This window comes from Sapajus apella, unplaced genomic scaffold (assembly GCF_009761245.1).
Source record: "Sapajus apella isolate SASKATOON/1434 unplaced genomic scaffold, GSC_monkey_1.0 scaffold7, whole genome shotgun sequence".
NCBI classification, from domain to species: Eukaryota; Metazoa; Chordata; class Mammalia; order Primates; family Cebidae; genus Sapajus; species Sapajus apella.
The window spans coordinates 17,508,405-17,527,065 of record NW_022436947.1 but is presented as its reverse complement, the minus strand read 5'-3'; the positions used below and the strand labels follow the sequence as shown (position 1 = coordinate 17,527,065).

Genomic DNA, 18,661 nt, shown 5'->3' with positions numbered 1-18,661 from the left:
ATGTGGTACTATACCAGTGTCACGTTGAAATTTGGAATCTTATGCCACAGACTTTTGTCAGTCTTACTGTAACCTCCCAAGGGGTTCACCTTGCCCACTGCCTAGAGAGAGCAATTCATCAAGACAGGGAAACTGAAAGTAATTCACGCAGAGCTGGCTGTGTGGGAGACTGGAGTTTTATTATTACTCAAATCAGAAGCCAGTGAGCCGGGAGTGCGGATTGGTCAGAGACGAAATCATTGGGAGTCAAAGCAGTCTTCTTACGCTGAGTCAGTTTCTGGGTGGGGGCCACAAGATCAGATAAGCCAGTTTATCAATCTTGGTGGTGCCATCAAGTGCAGGTCTGCAAAATACCTCAAGCACTGATCTTAGGAGCAGTTTACGGAGAGTCAGAATCTTGTGGCCTCCAGCTGCATGACTCTTAAACCATAATTTCTAATCTGTGGCCAACATTAGCCCTACAAAGGCAATCATCTAGTCTCCTGGCAAGAAGTAAGTCTACTTTGGGAAAGGGCTGTTACCATCTTTGTTTTAAACTACAAACTAAGTTTCTCCCAAAGTTAGTTCAGCCTGCCCCCAGGAATAAACAGGGACAGTCTGGGAGTTAGAAGCAAGATGGAGTCAGTTAAATTAGATCTCTTTCCCTGCCTCAGGCATAATTTTGCAAAGGCAGTTTCATTATGATCTCTGATGTTAATGCTGGCCAGTTGTGCCTAAACTAAAAAACAGAGAGGGTATGATGAGGTGTGTCTGACCACCTTCCTGTCATGGCCAAAATTCAGTTCTTCAGGTTTCTCCTGGGGTCCCCTTGGCCCATAGGGCTGTCTGTTCAATAGAATCGGGTGGGGGGGGGTGGCGGGGAGCATGCTTAGGATCCTATTTTTGGTTTACAATATAATTTCAATGTTTCTTCACCAGCAAACTGAGGACAATTTAAATAAGAAAGGCATCCAGGGCCGGGTGTGGTGGCTCATGCCTATAATCCCAGCACTTTAGGAGGCCGAGGCGGGTGGCTCACGAGGTCAGGAGATCGAGACCATCCTGGCCAACATGGTGAAACCCTGTCTCTACTAAAAATACAAAAAAATTAGCCGGGCATGGTGGCGCATGCCTGTGGACCCAGATACTCGGGAGACTGAGGCAGGGGAATTGCTTTAACTCAGGAGGCGGAGATTGCAGTGAGCCAAGGTAGCGCCACTGCACTACTGCCTGGGCAACAGTGCAAGACTCTGTCTCAAAAAAAAAAAAGAAAAGAAAGGAATCCATGAAAAGGACAAAAATGCCACCACGAGATATGAGCACTTAGTGGGCAGTTGGGCTCACTCATTAGATTGGGGGACATACTCAAAGGCAGACTGACCATGAAGAGTGAGCTTCAGGTCCTTGTGAGTGTTGGGGTTTTCAGGGTCAGTAGAGACCTCTTGGTGGGGAGAGAAGCCAGGTTACAATGAAGTCACATTTCTCTGAAAGCATTTCTGATAAACTCCTTAAGGACATCACAGAAGAAAGAAGTCTAAATCACCTAAGACCCAGCACTTTATCATGATTTCTATTATTGCTTTAAATACATTTCACTTTTATAACTAATTTTGTATTTATAATTTTATGTTATTATAGAGGTTCCCAACATTGCAAAATTCTTGGGCTCTATAACACTGGATTCACCCTTGCCTACTCGCCAACTCATCTATTTTGTATTCTTTTGTTTTTTCTGTGTGTGTGTGTGTGTGTGTGTGTGTGTGTATAACTACTTCCTGAACACTGAATAATTATGCTAGCCCTTGAGGATGGCAAATAGGGCAGACATGGTTCCTTCCTTGAAAAAAATGCTTTTCCTGCAAAGACCTATTAGAAACAGGTAATCCCAAGTGCGATACTGCCATGAAATAGTTTTGTGGTAGCTGGGAGAACTAAGCTGGCTTCAGACATCAGGAAAGGCCTCTCTGAGGAAGTGTTACTTAAGACTTGAGTAAAGTAGAAGAGGCAAAGGCTTTCCAGGCAAAGAAAGGAGCAGTGCAGTGGCTTAGGGATGAAGGATGTGTGGACAATTCAGCCCAGAGTGGCTCAAGTGTGAGAACTGGAAGAAGTGGCCCATGTTGAAGCTGGAGAGGTGAGTAGGGCCTGATGCTAGAAGGACCGGAGCTTGCAGTTAAAGGTTCTGTCTGAAGGACAATGGAAACCATTGAAGGGCTTTAGCCAGGAAATTAGTTGATGAGATTTGTGTTTTAAAAGGTTAACTCTGGCTGCATGGCGATAAAGGGGAAAGATCACGCAGCAATGCATCAGGGAGACCGCTGGTCCGTCATGACCGTCATACAAGAAAATGAGGATAGCAGCTTAGATTCAAGCAGGGGGAACGGCAAGAAATGAAGCAAGATTCAAGAGCTGTCTAAAACACAAGAGCTTAGGCTTCCAATAGAATACAACGATGTAGGTGAAGGCAGGAGACAAGGTAGCACAAAGGCTGCAGCACGTGGCGGAGGAGGATACTATTTTCAGAAATGTGGAAGCTGATTACCTGAGTGACAAATTATCTGTACACCAAACCCCTGCAACATGCAATTTATCCATGTAGCAAATCTACACGTGTACCCCTTGAACCTAAGATAAAGTTGGAAAGAATAAAAAAATGACAACAGAAACAAAAAAGGAAAAAAGGAAAGAAAGATGGAAGGCTAGGAAAGTGGGTGGGGAAAGTATAAAGGGAAATTTAAATACTGGTTTGGGGCAGGTTGAGTTTTAGTTATCAGTGATATATTCAGATGGAGATTCTCTCCCTCTCTCCCCCCTCGTTCCTGTCATTGAAATTACATATATTAAATCTGTGAGTCATAAAAGGCTATAGTAGGCCAGGTGTGGTGGCTAACGTCTGTAATCCCAACACTTTGGGAGGCTGAAACAGGCAGATCACTAGAGGCCAGGAGTTCAAGACCAGCCAACATGGAGAAACACTGTCTCTACTAAAAATACAAAAATTAGTTGGCTTGGTGGCCGGCGCCTGTAATCCCAGCTACTCGGGAGGCTGAGGCAGGCGAATCACTTGAACCTGGGAGGCACAGGCTGCAGTTAGCTGAGATCGCGCCACTGCATTCCAACTCGGGCAACAGAGCGAGATTCTGTCTCAAAAAATGAAATAAAATAAAAATATAAGACTATAGTAGAATAAAGCAGAGGATCAGTGGAAATGAGGATTTTAATTAAATATGAAATATATATTACATATATTATATATAATTAATTAAATATATTTGTATAATATATTCATTTAACTCTGTTTTGTGGATAATCATCTGTTTTGTGGATAATAAGAATGCCTAAACAAATATTTTAGGAATAGTTTCTGAAATTACCAAATTCTTCTTGAAATATGGGGATTAATAAAGTAAGAAAACAATGAGACATTTGGTAGGGCCTCTCAGATCTTCTAAACCTTAGCTGCCACAAGAGCATAAGCTGCAAGCAAAGCGGCTCATTTATAGGAAGTGGGAGTCTCCTTCCATAGAGAGTATTAGGCTGAAGTTGGAATTACATACATGTACATTTAGAAGCTCTCTCTGATCACTCTATAAATACTATTTGTGTAAATATAAGATCTACTGGCAGGTCTGGTATTGCTGATTTTTGGAGGAACTGAGGAGTTTTTGCCACTCTCTTAGTTGAGTCTCCAGTAAATCAGGACACTTGCCAAAGTGAACAGTGTCGTATTAGGCAATTACAGCTAATTATGGCTATGAATGATGGCTACGGGGTAACATTAGTGATGTCCACCTAACACTAGATGGCAAGAAAGTCCAAAACTCTTTAGCATGGCCTAGGAGACCCTTCAAATAAGGAAAAATTCAACATATATAAGTACCTACCATGTGAAGGGCATGATGCTCGTTGCTATTAAGAGGGAGGAGAGGTAGATACCCAAAGCCATTTTTAAAAAATAGTACATGAATCAGGGCCAGTTTCTGCCTCCTCTTCACCTACTTTGTACCCCTATGCCAAACAGAGTCTGATTTTTGTTTTTGTTTTCATGCTCGGGCACGTTTGGTCAGAGGCTGCTCTTTTGGCCTGGAAAGCTCTATCCGCTTCTGGACTTTCTCAGACTCCACTCATATAGGCAATATTGCTTCTTTATTATCTGTGCCTTAGGGTTCTTCCCTCCCTGGTGCCTGGCTAGAGGCGGCACTGCACTATGTTATTGTCAGCTGCCTGCCTCTCTCCCAGGAGTGTGGGCTCCTTGATGGCAGAGACTTGATCAATTTCCATTTTCTGTTTATAATTCCAGCTTCCAGCACAGACTTGTTCTATAGAAGGTAGTTGGTAAATGTGTGTTGAATCAAAAAACCAACAAACAAATGATAGTGTTTTCAGGAGGAAATCGAAAGGAAAAAAAGTTGAAAGGGAAGCTCTGATTTCACTAAAAGGGGAATTACCAATATACTGGGAGACAGTATGTATCTGAGTGTATCTGCATATATCTGATTGGGAAGCCAGAACTATGAAGAAATTCTTCATAGAATTTCTACATAGAATTTTTTTTCACCAAAAATGTTAATTCTCAAAAGACTTTTAATATTATTGACTGTAAAAACAATTCTATCCAAAAACAAAATGTGACCAAGTAAAAATCTCAAAATACAAAATGCTAATGCTTGGAACATATATGTGACTGGATTTTTTCAATGTAGACAAGGTTCCAAAGAAATCTCAATTACTCACCATATTTAATTCTCGTCAGGGTCAGGTGGGTAGTGTTTGATCACTCAGCATAATTGTATCCAAGAGATTTAAAGTTTGTGAAGGGTCCTTACAGGGGAACCAGAAAATATCCAACCTATTTGAACCAACTCATAAGATCATTCATAAGTTATGATTATTATCATAATCAGAATGATTTGTAACAAATATACTGGGAGAGCTAAATGACCATTGTTTTTAAGACAGTGTGTTTGAGAGGCCATAATGCTTTTTTCCCATGATGCTGCCACACAGCAAGGACACGAACAAAAGGCATTAAACCTTTTCTTTTGGAGCCATTTTCAGAGTCACTCATGGGACACATAAGATTTGGGAAAAGAAATCCTTGTGAGATGATATTTATTCTGGGTTGTTCCAATGAGAAAATTTAAAATATGTGGATTTTTCAAGAGAATAGTTTCAAAGCAATAAAAAAAAATTTCTGAAGATTTGAGTCATTCAACTATGAAATGAGCTTTTGAAAATGTGCTGTTTTCACTAAAGATGTTTAAGCAAATACTAGATGTTCATTTATAGAAGTGATAGAAAATTCAATATATTTCAAAGTCTTTTTGAAATCTGAGAACCTATTTTTCTAAAATATCTGAATAATTATGCTATAGCCACGCTAAATGTATATTATAGTCTGCATGTATCAAGCCCAGGTCTGTGTTCAAATGTTACCTTAATACAGAGATCTTCCTAGATGAATTAGTACTCCCATAATCTTCCTTCCCTTTCACGCTGCTCTATTTTTCTCCACAGAACTCTTATCGAATGTGTTCTATATTTACATGTTTGTCTAGATATTGTCTGTCTCTCCTAACTAGAATGTAAGCTCTATGGAGGAAAGAACTTTGTTGATTGTGTTCACTTCTCTAACCCAAGCAACTAAATCAGAATCTAGCATGTCATATGTAGTCAATTGTTTAATAAAAATTAGCAAAAAAAAAAAAAAAGATGTTAGAAAACAATTGGAAACATGACAGAGATAGGGTAAAACACAATTCTATTGCTTTTTGCTCATATTTATATGCCCTAAACTCGCACAGTAGTCAACATATCACATATGGCCAATACATAATTATCAAAAGAATGAACTCATGCTATCATTTATATGTCTTTTCTTCTTTTATTCCCCCAAATCACATAGATTTTTACATGGTTGTAATCCTTATTCATCTTTTTATCTAAAATGTGATACTACAGCTGAATAACTCATCTCATGCATCAGATTTGGCTATCATGACTTGATGTCGTTGCCAAAAATCAAACCCATTCAAATACAAAAGATGTGTCCTCACTGAGTTGAGGTTACACAAAAGCATATGCTACAGACTGTAAATAAATAAATAAACTCATTATTTCTAATTTGATCATCATCTTTCTCATTAGCATCACTGAGAAGTGTTATAGCTATTTTTGGAGTAGAATACCCTACTGAGTTAAGATAAAAACAGCCAAACATTCTTGCAAGAGAGAAAAATCAGATAGACACACACATTCTGATTTCAAAAAGTATTATAAAGCTATAGTAATTAAGACCATGTGGTATTGGCATAAGGATAGATATATACAGATTAATAGAACAGAACTGACTGTCTAGAAATATTTACGGTCAGTTAATTTTCCACAAAGGTGCCAAGGTTATTCAATAGAAGAAAGGATAGTTTTTTCAACAAATGATATTAGGAGAATTGAATATCTGTGTGCAAAAAGATAAATTTGGACCAGGTGTTTTCACTCATGCCTATAGTCCCAGAACTTTGGGAGGTTGAGGCGGGGGTACCACTTGAGTGCATGAGTTTGAAACCAACCTAGGCAACATGGCGAAACTGTGTCTCTACAAAAAATTAAAAGAAAAGGAAGTAGATGGGGTGACTTGCTGTCTATAGTCCCACTACTCCAAAGGTCGAGGAGGGAGGATGACCTGAGCCCCAAAGGTAGAGGCTACAGTGAGCTATGATGATGTCATTGCACGCCAGCCTGGGCAACAGAGTCAGACCCTGCCTCAAGAAAAAAAAAAAAAAAAGATGAATATATACCTTTACCTTTACCTTACATATACACATGAATAAGTCAAAACGGGTAGGAAGCCTAAATAAACCTAAAACTATAAAACTTTTAGAAGAAAATATAAGTAAATCTCTGTGGCCCTGGGTTGGAAAAAATTTTCTTTTTCTTTTTTTTTTTTTTTTTTTTGTGAGACAGAGTCTCGCTCTGTCACCCAAGCTGGAAGGCAATGGTGCCATCTCGGCTCATTGTGGCCTCCACATACAGGGTTCAAGTGATTTTCCCACTTCAGCCTCCTCAGTAGCTGGGATAACAGGTGCCTGCCACCAGGCTCAGCTAATTTTTATATTTTTAGTAGAGACAGCGTTTTGCCATGTTGGCCAGGCTGGTCTCGAACTCCTGGCCTCAACTGATCTGCCCAACTCAGCTTCCCAAAGCACTGGGATTACAGGCGTAAGCTTCCGTGCCTGGCCAGAAAATGACTTCTTAACTCTAACACCAAGCAGCACAAGAAAAAAAAATTGACAAACTGGACTTGGACTTCATCAAAATATAAAAAGTTTGCTCCTCAAAATGAATCAAAAGACAAGCCCCAGAGTACAAGAAAATATTATACACCTGAAAAAATAATTGTCTTCAGAATATATAAAGATTCTTACTATTCAATATAAGGAGACTGTTAACCCAATATTAAAACGGGCTTAAATGAGAGACTGAGGCTGCAGTGAGCTATGATTACTGCACTGTACTCCAGCCTGGGTGGCAAAGCAAGATCCTGTCTCAAAAAAAAATTTTTTTTAAAGAGGGAGGTAAGATTTGAATAAATATTTCTCCAAAGATGATGTAAGCTGGCCAATAAACACATGAAATAGTGAACATCGGCCGGGCGCGGTGGCTCAAGCCTGTAATCCCAGCACTTTGGGAGGCCAAGGCGGGTGGATCACGAGGTCAAGAGATCGAGACCATCCTGGTCAATATGGTGAAACCCCGTCTCTACTAAAAATACAAAAAAAATTGGCTGGGCATGGTGGCGCGTGCCTGTAATCCCAGCTACCCAGGAGGCTGAGGCAGGAGAATTGCCTGAACCCAGGAGACGGAGGTTGCGGTGAGCCGAGATCGCGCCATTGCACTCCAGCCTGGGTAACAAGAGCGAAAACTCCATCTCATTGTCTTCAGAATATATAAAGATTCTTACTATTCAAGGAAAAAAAAATAAATAAAAAGAAAAAAAAAATAAAACCATCATGTGACACCCTCTCAAATGACTATAATAGAAAGACAAGCAATAATATGTGAGAATGTCAAGAAACTGGAATTCTCATTCATTGCTGATTGGAATGTAAATTGGTGCAGCCATTTTGGAAAGCTGTTTTTTTTACAGTTTCTTAAAATTTACCATATAACCCAGTAATTCCACTCCTACATGCCTACTCAAAATAAATGAAAACCTGAGTTCACTGCATGTAAACCTGCATGTAAATTCATAGAAAATTATTCATAGATAAAAGTTAGAAACCCAAAGACAGGAACAACCCAAATATTCACCAGTTGCTGAAGGTATAATCAGAATATCATGTACTATACATGTATTGATAAATGTATTTTCATATGCATATTTTAAAATAGATTTTACATATCTGTATGCTATTATATTTATTAAGTCCTATAAATTATGGACTTAACACATATATGATAATATGCTCATATATAATTTTTTAAAATTTGTGGAGTACATGAGAAAATTTGTTACATACATATAATACATAGTGATCATGTCATATATATAATTTCAAATTCACATCTCTTCCATTTTCAGGCCAGGTACAAATCTGGGCTCAGATTCTAGCTCTCTCACTTCTTAGCTCTGTGCTTCCATGTTGGTGACTTAACCTCTCTGAGTGTGTACTAGTAAAGTATGGGCACTAATGTCCACCTTACAGGATTGTGGAATTAAAGGAGATAATGCTTAACACTGGAATGGCATAATGCCAGTCTTTAACAAATTATATCCAGTACTATTGTTTGTCTTTTTGGAGTGTTATTTGGAAGTCTAGTTTTTTACTAATAATCATGGTGAGAAGGAGGAAGCATTGTGGTCAATGGAGAAAGACACCTCTCTGTACTTTCAGCTCTCTGACATCTGACTTTTCACTTAACCTCTGAGAGCCTCAGTTGCCAACATCTGTAAATGAGAATCATGTTATTCATCTCACAGGATTTATGAATAGAAAAATTTATTAAAGGGCTTTGTAAATTGTGAAGTACAACAAAATTATGAAACACTATATTATTATGACCTTCTGTCTCCATCAGTACCACCCACAGTATGTTTATAGAAGAACCAGAATAACTACCCATGGAGTATTGTGCAGACATTTCTCAACCCTAAGATTACAATGAAATAATCTTTTCATGGCTGTGGTGGTGGCGGCAAGTCATTTTCAAAATAAATTTTATTCCCTGTTGTTTGAATACAAAGTGAGAACTGTGTACTCCTTATCTGAAACACTGTGCCTGTCCTCATGAGCTATCAGGCTCAGCTAAATATGGCCCTGGCCAGTATGCTAATAATCCCCACTGGTTCTGAGACCTCCATCCACCACTGATGTGACATTCTTTGTGTTCAAATGTCTAGCTGACGTCTGATGCTTAAAACAGCCCATGCCTTCACCCCTCTCTGCATTGTCACAGCCCTGTATCACCAGTCTTAAAAGGCTCCCACAGCCACTCCTAGCACCAGTTGTTGACCAGCCTGCCACTTGCCTCCCTGCCTGCTTCTGGCTGCCTTGAATGCCTGGTCCTTCAAGCTCCTTCTGGGTCTGACAAAACAGGGACCATGTCTACCTTTGGCTACCGAAGAGGACTCAGTAAATATGAATCCATCGATGAGGATGAACTCCTCGCCTCCCTGTCAGCTGAGGAGCTGAAGGAGTTAGAGAGAGAGTTGGAAGACATTGAACCTGATCGCAACCTTCCCGTGGGGCTAAGGCAAAAGAGCCTGACGGAGAAAACCCCCACGGGGACATTCAGCAGAGAGGCACTGATGGCCTATTGGGAAAAGGAGTCCCAAAAACTCTTGGAGAAGGAGAGGCTGGGGGAGTGTGGAAAGGTAGGCTCTCGACTTTTTCTTGGCTAACCTCACCTCCCCATCACCCCACCCCAAACCCAGATACTTGTTTTCCCTAATTTCTCAATTCTCATCACTTGAATTTTCTTGTAACTCATTTATACTTGCTACTAAAACATTTTTCAGGCTGAAATAGTCAAATAAATGCTATGGCCACCCAATGGATCATAATATGTAAAATTCTTAGTTGGGGCTCTTGATTGATTAAAAATAGAAAGCTCAAGAGGAAAATAATTCACAACCAGGGTATGGAATTCAGTATTTTGCCAAACATAAGTCTTGTTTGAGTTATAAGCTGGGAATGTGGCATAATATTTGTTCCTAAGATATATTTACATGTATAACATGTACACATTTTTTTCAGTTAACTACATTTATTTTCTCCTATAAAGACAAAAGTGGGAATGCTGGTTGCTTTGACTGTGATAGTACTTATAGTGAAACAGTTCTTTTTTGCCAACACCATGAAGTGTCGGGTGATGGGAAGTACATGACACTGAGTGTCACAGGGCCTTGTTGCTAGTCCTTGCTCTGTTCCCAGGTAGTCAGGCCTTGAACAATCACTTCTACAGGGTTCTCTTTCTCTCTGGATATGGAGGGAGTTAGAGACAGTGTTTCTTTTGTGAATCAAGAACCCCTTTGAGATTTTGATAAGTTATGGACCTTTTCCTTAAGAAAGTATCTCTGGGCTTGTGCAAAATACACCTTTGGCATAGAATTTCAAAATAACACATCATGAAACCTATCTGAGGACTCACTGCAGCATAGCTGTATAGACGATCTCTAGGATTTCTGTCTCCTTTACGATGGTGATTCTGAGGTTAGGAAATGTGCTTATATCAGAGCTCAGGTCTGTAAAGTTCTTGTGTACTACCCAGTAAACAGTTTCTTTGAATTTGCCAAATGAGTCATTATCAGAAGGAAGTCAAAAAGACTATTATTCTCTGAGAAAATAGTAATGATAATAAAGTTTCCATATAATAACAACAAAAAAAATTCTTCCTGAATTATGGAAGAACACAGGTCAGGAAAAACAGTTTAAAACCCTTGCATTCTGTTGGAATCATCTAAAATCAAAATGGCCTTAAGCCAATGGCAAGACTTCCACAGTACTAATCTAGGGCTGTTAGATGATCTTGATGATAGGGTTATGTGGGCCACAATTGCAGCAAGATATGTGTGAACTTTGTCCATGTCAATCATTGCAGGAAGGGCCCCTGGGATCTGGCCAGGGTCTGCCAAGGCCACAGTATTGAGGAACTAGAAGGGGAGTTAGAAGGAAGGACACATACAAGTCAGTACTTGGGCAGGTCAATTCCTCCACAACCATCGTTTTGAGAGGGATTTTTTTCCTTTGATGTGATTATGAGTGTCAAAATAGTAATGAAATTATTATCACAATTATTTAAAACTCTCTTTAATAAAATAAAACTGTCCGGGTATGGTGGCTCATGCCTGTAATCCCAAAACTTTTTTGGGAGGCTGAGGCAGGAGAATCACTTGAGCCTAGGAGTTCGAGACCAGCTCTGGCAATATGGTGAGGAAAAAAAAATTAAATGGGTATGGTGGCACGTACCTGTAGTCCCAGCTGCTCAGGAGGCTGAGATGGGAGGACGGCTTATGCATGGGAGGTTGAGGCTGCAGTGAGCCATGGTTGTGCTACTGCACTCAGTCTGAGCCACAAAGTGAGACTTTGTCTCATTAAAAAGAAAAAAAAAGAATAAAACTGTCTTAGAATATCCAGGCTACACAATCAGTGTATCAATATTAGAACAAAGGCTTTTTAATGCCACAATGACATGATAGTGGTGGGAACCAAAGGGCAAAACATATCGTCAGCTGGACGAACCCACCTGATCCTGCTAAAAGTTTTGCTGATCCCTGCCAATGGCTTATCAGCTCAATTAGAGAGGCTGCTGTGTTTACGGACTTCAGTTCCTTTCTAGGCCAGTTAACTTTCCCCCCACTACACTTTCCCTGCTGGCCAACTGTCTGTAGTTGCAAGGTGTGATGCGCAGGGGCTTGCTGATGGAGGGTGCAAATCCACTTTGTAGCACAGGAAAAATCTCCAAGCAGCTGTGAGGGGGCTGGGGGAACAAGGGAGCTGCGGAAGTGAAGAGCCACACAGTAGGAACCCTGAGAAGGAGCCGAGGGTCTTGACTATCAGGTGGCTGGCTCTGTGAAGGCTTATAAAGAGCAGATGCAATACCTGTTGAATGGCAGCCTTTCTGCCCACCTGGGCTCCCACAAACTTAGGCCGAACTGGAGCTCCCAAGGACACTAGAACCCCAACGGTCTAGACCTCCTATTGAGCAGCGGCTAAATCTCAGCACAGGTGCCAATGAGTTTCTCCCCTTATCTCACTTCATTCTTAACTTTCTGCACTTGAGAACTGAGACAAGGTGGGGTCAAGAAACTCATTAGAGGTTAACAGCTTGTACATAGAAGTGAAAATTAAAGAACATATCAAAATTGTGGGCACCCAGTCAGCAGCATCAGCATTACCTGGGATCTTCTTAGAACTGCAAATTCTAGAGCTCCCCTCAATCTGAATGAGAAACCTGGGGATGGGGCCTGACAATTGGTGCTCTCACAACTCCTGAACAACACGGGGGTCAGGCGAACCAACTCCTGCCCCCGCAGCATCCAAAATTCATGTATAACTTTTGACTCCCCAAAACCTTAACTAATAAATAGCCTACTGTGGATGAGAAACCTTACCAATAACATAAACTGTCAATTAACACATACATTGAATGTGCTATGTACATACATAACGTTAGGGAGGCGATCAGGAGAAATGAACGGCCACTCTTCTCATTACGTGATTCATTTTCCAAGTTTACTAACATTCCCCTTCTCCCTGTCCAGTCCCTTGCCATCTTACCTCCCACCTCTTCATTCTACACCCTTCTTCCAACCTCCATTCTCCAAAGAATCAGGGTTAACGCTAATGCAGTGGCATATACCAAATATGAAATAAAACAGGCCCCTTAGTGACAGAATAATTTGTAAAGTAAGCAAAGTCTGTTTTTTGCATCTGCTCACCTTGCCTCTATCGACACCTTTTCCCCTTTTATTGTTCTTCCCCTAGATGTCCCCCACCTAGGGTGACTAATCATCTCAGATTATCCAGGACTATCTAGATTTCATAACCAAAAATCCTGGGAAACTCTTCAGGCTCAGGCAAACTGGGAGGGTTTGTCACCTTACCCCACCAGGCTTTATCAGTACTTTCTCCTACGTCTAGTCCTGACTCTCAGTTGCTGTTAACCAACTGAGAGCCATTCGGTAAACAAATATTTATTGAGCTCCTACTACATGTTAAGCACTGTGCTAGGTGAGCAAAGCAGACATGGTCCACTGCTCTCAACAGCTAACAGCTAAGACTGCTGGGAAAAACAAGTGGCCAAAATAAAGTGTGACAGGTACTTTATGGAGGGGGGATACAATGCTATGGGAATGCATCGGAGGGATAATTGGAGGGGATGTCAAAGAAGGCTTTCTGGGAGAGCTATCATTTAGATGCTATACGACAACTCAGAGTTTCGGGTATTATCTTTCCAGGTACATTATGAGGGGGAAAATAGCTCTTGCAGACAGAGCCAGAATGTCTTTAAAAAACCAAAAAGGAATAAAAATACAATGGTGTCATACAAGGCTGTATACCTTGGATTTTGAGACAGGCCCCTTTCCTCCAAATATTAAAACAGGTAAAAAGAAAACCACACACACATCAACACATGAATACACACAGCTTTACAGGGGCTAGAATTATAAGGAATTTGGAGTGGAATGGGGGTGAGGAGAAGTCAGCCCACAATTCTTTCCTTCCTCAGGTTAATCCATTTACTACACTGCTGGGCCGGGAAGGCTTATTCTCTCCCCTCATATTTGCCAGGAGACTTGGCTAGAGCCTCGTTCTTTCTTGTGTTGTTGCTTTGTGATTTGCAACCAGCTGCCACCAAACATTTCTCTCTCCCTCTCTCTCTTGCACACGCACACACGCACGCACACATGCAGACACAGAGTATCCCTCCCTTTTCCTCCCTGATCCCAAAGAAGTGAGTAAATTAAGACTGGACAAGTCATTCCAGGAGTGGCTGACCCCTTCCCCAGGCCATCACTCGGTACCTGCCACTCCAAACAGTGGATAACTGGAGGCTATTTTGTGATACCAACTGGGCAAACAAACCTGGAGACAAGTGCAGTGTTTTCCAAAGCTAGATCCACATGCCTCGGGCAGCGGGTGCCCTTGGGGTTAAAAAAAAAAAGTTGCCAATATAGAGAAGAATCAGGGCTTGGAGGACAGGGCTGTAGAGAAGTGAAAGAGAAAGGACTACAAAGACAGCAGGAGAAAAAATCAGACTCTGTCAGCAATTTCTAGACTTTTTTTTTAATCAGGAAAGACAACAAGAAAAAGAGAAACAAGGGGTCACTTGAGCTTCTTTGTATAGCAAGTCTTGTAAATAGGAAAGACAAAGATAGAATGAAATTGTGTTTGCCTGAAAGTCTTTCATAATTGATACATGCTAAATAATTTAAGACCATCAGGCTGGGCAATGGCTTACTTCAAGATTTTCTACCGTTCTCTGCGGTTCCATCCACGTTACTGGTTAGAAGCTAGTGGGTGCCAAGGGTGGTTTTCTTTCCCACTTGGTCTTCTGTAGTCTGTCTCATTTAACCCTGAACTAGCTGGAGATTTCAAGTTGATTTTCCCAAAAGAGTGACTTGAATGTTTTCTCTGCATCAAACTGGATTTTGATCTCCTACTGTCCTGAGCAGCAGCCCTGCCTCTAGGTTTCCCTTCCGCACATCAGGGACAGGTACAGAGGCAGCTTTCAGGTGATATAGAGTCTCTGAATCCCTGTGCTGGTCACAGAAGCAGATACATGCTGGAGGAGCAAATGACAGGTCTGCTTCTGTCTACATGGAGGCAAGGCCTGGCAGAGAGCACTTGACTCCTGTCACATCTACTATAAGGATGGCAATGTGGGAATGTCTGAATGTTAAAAAAGGGAACTCATGAACATATATATTTTTGTTGGCATTTGATTGCTTGAGATGGAGAAATAAAAAGGACAGAGTGAGTCCAGAAGGGAGGGTTGAATTTGCTACATTGTAAGTAAATGGAGAGTAACGCAGTTGAGTCCATCTTCAGGAAATGGACAAATTTATCAAGGGTTTTCTAAAGCTGAAGTTCTGACTTATTTGTTCAGATTTGCAAAATGATTATATATTTTTATTCAGTAAGTTGAATTCTGGATATTCTGCAGAAAACAACAGAAATGCCTGTAGCAAAAGCTATTACTATTTATTGCAATATAATGTCAGCCTTGGTCATGAGAATTAGCCAAATCAGAAGCAGAGAATTGTTAATTGTTTTTTTTGTTATGAAGTTATATCACTTGCCAGTTGCTACTTTTGCAAGTTAAAAAAATGTAGTTAAAATTATATCACTTTTAAGATGCTTAATGATAATATAATACTCTTTAGGCTGCAGAAGACGACAAAGAGGAAAGTGAGGAAGAGCTTATCTTTACTGAAAGTAACAGTGAGGTTTCTGAGGAAGTATATACAGAGGAGGAGGAGGAGGACTCCCAGGAGGAAGAGGAGGAAGAAGACAGCGAAGAAGAGGAAAGAACAATTGAAACTGCAAAAGGGATTAATGGAACTGTGAATTATGATAACGTCAATTCTGATAACTCTAAGCCAAAGATATTTAAAAGTCAAATAGAGAACATAAATTTGACCAATGGCAGCAACGGGAGGAACACAGAGTCCCCAGCTGCCATTCACCCTTGTGGAAATCCTACGGTGATTGAGGACGCTTTGGACAAGATTAAAAGCAATGACCCTGACACCACAGAAGTCAATTTGAACAACATTGAGAACATCACAACACAGACCCTTACCCGCTTTGCTGAAGCCCTCAAAGACAACACTGCGGTGAAGACTTTCAGTCTGGCCAACACACACGCTGACGACAGTGCAGCCATGGCCATTGCGGAGATGCTTAAAGTCAATGAGCACATCACCAACGTAAACGTCGAGTCCAATTTCATAACAGGAAAGGGGATCCTGGCCATCATGAGAGCTCTGCAGCACAACACGGTGCTCACAGAGCTGCGTTTCCACAACCAGAGGCACATCATGGGCAGCCAGGTGGAGATGGAGATTGTCAAGCTGCTGAAGGAGAACACGACGCTGCTGAGGCTGGGGTACCATTTTGAGCTCCCAGGACCAAGAATGAGCATGACGAGCATTTTGACAAGAAATATGGATAAACAGAGGCAAAAACGTTTGCAGGAGCAAAAACTGCAGGAGGGATATAATGGAGGACCCAATCTTAGGACCAAAGTCTGGCAAAAAGGAACACCTAGCTCTTCACCTTATGCGTCTCCCAGGCACTCACCCTGGTCATCCCCAAAACTCCCCAAAAAAGTCCAGACTGTGAGGAGTCGCCCTCTGTCTCCTGTGGCCACACCACCTCCTCCTCCTCCTCCTCCCCCTCCTCCTCCCCAAAGGCTGCCACCACCACCTCCTCCTCCCCCACCTCCACTCCCAGAGAAAAAGCTCATTACCAGAAACATCGCAGAAGTCATCAAGCAACAGGAGAGTGCCCAACGGGCCTTACAAAATGGACAGAAAAAGAAAAAAGGGAAAAAGGTCAAGAAACAGCCAAACAATATCCTAAAGGAAATAAAAAATTCTCTGAGGTCAGTGCAAGAGAAGAAAATGGAAGATAGTTCCCGCCCTTCTACCCCCCAGAGATCAGCTCATGAGAATCTCATGGAAGCAATTCGCGGAAGCAGCATCAAACAGCTAAAGCGGGTAAGTAACCAGAGTACAGACACAGGGGCACAGATGTAGTAAATGAGTTGTCCTCCATTGCATGACGCTACCAAAGTCACCTCTCACAATACTTATCAATACTTTCAATATTTTAGTGTGCGAGAGCAAACACACCAAGTGTGGAACAACAGGAGCAGGCACACAAGTGAACACATTTCCATTTGAGGGGAACACCTGGGCCACTTTCCCAGCCTCTTAGTCATATAAGGGCCATGATCATTTTAAGACACTCCAGGATATACATGTCCCAATTTCCCTAAGAAGAAAACCAGGGAATATAATCTAAATTCCAAAAGGATTCATCAATGTCACAAATTTTGCCACAGAGTTGTGATTGATACCTAATTTATAACATAAAATGTATAACATGGTAACAAAAATTATTACCATGCAACAATAATCAGCCAATACTTGAGTTCTTCTCAGAGGATACTGCTAGAGACATATCCTATGGATATTTTTTACTTTATCATGTGTGTTGTTTCATTGAGAGAAAATCCCCTATTTTTGTAGGTGGAAGTTCCAGAAGCCCTGCGATAAAAACATGATCTTTAGAAGAGGATGTGGAACTGTTCACATTCACTGTGAGATGTTTCTAAAATACCTTCTTCAATTCAAAATAATCCCTGACTTTAAAAATAATCTCACCCATTAATTCCAAAGAGAATTTTAAGAAACAATCAGCATCTTTCTTCTGTAAACATGAAAATAAACTTTTTTATGTTGTGAGATTTGTATTGGCAAGAAGCAGTTAATTTAAAGATGCTCTTTGTATCTATGGATGTATTGCTAACTCCAAGTTGTAATGAGTTCATGAAATGTGCTGTTATTTTTGTAATCTCAATAAATGTGGATTGAAGTTTTTTCCCTTTTTTTAAAAAGCCAAACTAATATTTTTCTGTGAGTTGATACATCTGTCAGGTGTGTATATAGCATTACCGGATATTAAAAAATATAACATTCTCACCCAAAAAGGGTTTGGGTCCTAAACATTTGCCTTTGTTTCCTTTTGTTCAAGAAAATCTGATCAGATCTCTTTCCAAAGGACTGGGAGCAAGAATTTTTTTTGTTTTGTTTTTGAGACAGAGTCTTGCTCTGTTACCTAGGCTGGAGTGCAATGGCACAATCATAGCTCACTGCAGCCTCAAACTCCAAGGCTCCACTGATTCTTCTGTCTCAGCCTCTGGAGTCCCTAGGACTACAGGCATGTACCACCACACCTGGATAACAAATTTTTGTAGAGACGGGGTCTCACTGTGTTGCTTAGGCTGGTTTCCAACTCCTGGGCTCAAGAGATCCTCCCATCTGGGGTTCCCAAACCACTGGGATTTCAGGCATGAGCCAGCGTGCCCAGTAAGAACTTTCTTAAAACTTTCCTTTGGTAGTGAGATAAAAGGTTGTAAAATGATCCCCAACGTGGTCATTATCATCTTAGATTTATTGATGCTAGCTAGACCCAGGATGGTAGCCGATGCTTCCATATTTCCATAAATCCCATAGGTACCCAGACGTCGTTTCAATCATTTATTATAAAAATGAATGATTTCTGAAAGCAATAAAATTGAAGTTTCTTGATAGGAAGTAAGTGCTAGAAGAATACTGGAAGATAAGAACCCTAAATTCAAAGCTACCTTTTGGCTGATGCTAAGGATGAAACACTCAAGTCTCTCTTTGAACTCTCCTTGGATAAGCCTTAGTCTAGTGGGTATCTGTGCAAATCATGATGATGCCAACATTCAAAAAATACACATGGAGACATGAGGCACATGCATTTGAAATCTCCAGCTATCCTTCTACCCTTAAGAGGTGTCTGAATTCAAATAAGAAAAAGACATATTGAATTACCTTCACTTCACTCTAGTGCTCCACTCTAATTTATGAAAGTTATAAATCCCTCTAAAGTCCTTTGTATTAACTATGATTAGCGATATATCCTTT

At 40.8% G+C, this 18,661-nt stretch overlaps 1 protein-coding gene across 1 annotated transcript; it reads left to right on the top strand.

Annotated features, from left to right (window-relative positions):
• The first annotated feature begins 9,425 nt into the window (after positions 1–9,425).
• Positions 9,426–17,715, top strand: LMOD2 (leiomodin 2). The gene is made up of 3 exons (XM_032276108.1): positions 9,426–9,850; positions 15,365–16,702; positions 17,237–17,715. The coding sequence occupies exons 1-3, from the start codon at positions 9,578–9,580 to the stop codon at positions 17,261–17,263; spliced, it is 1,638 nt and encodes a 545-aa protein (XP_032131999.1). The 5' UTR covers positions 9,426–9,577; the 3' UTR covers positions 17,264–17,715.
• The last annotated feature ends 946 nt before the right edge of the window (positions 17,716–18,661 follow it).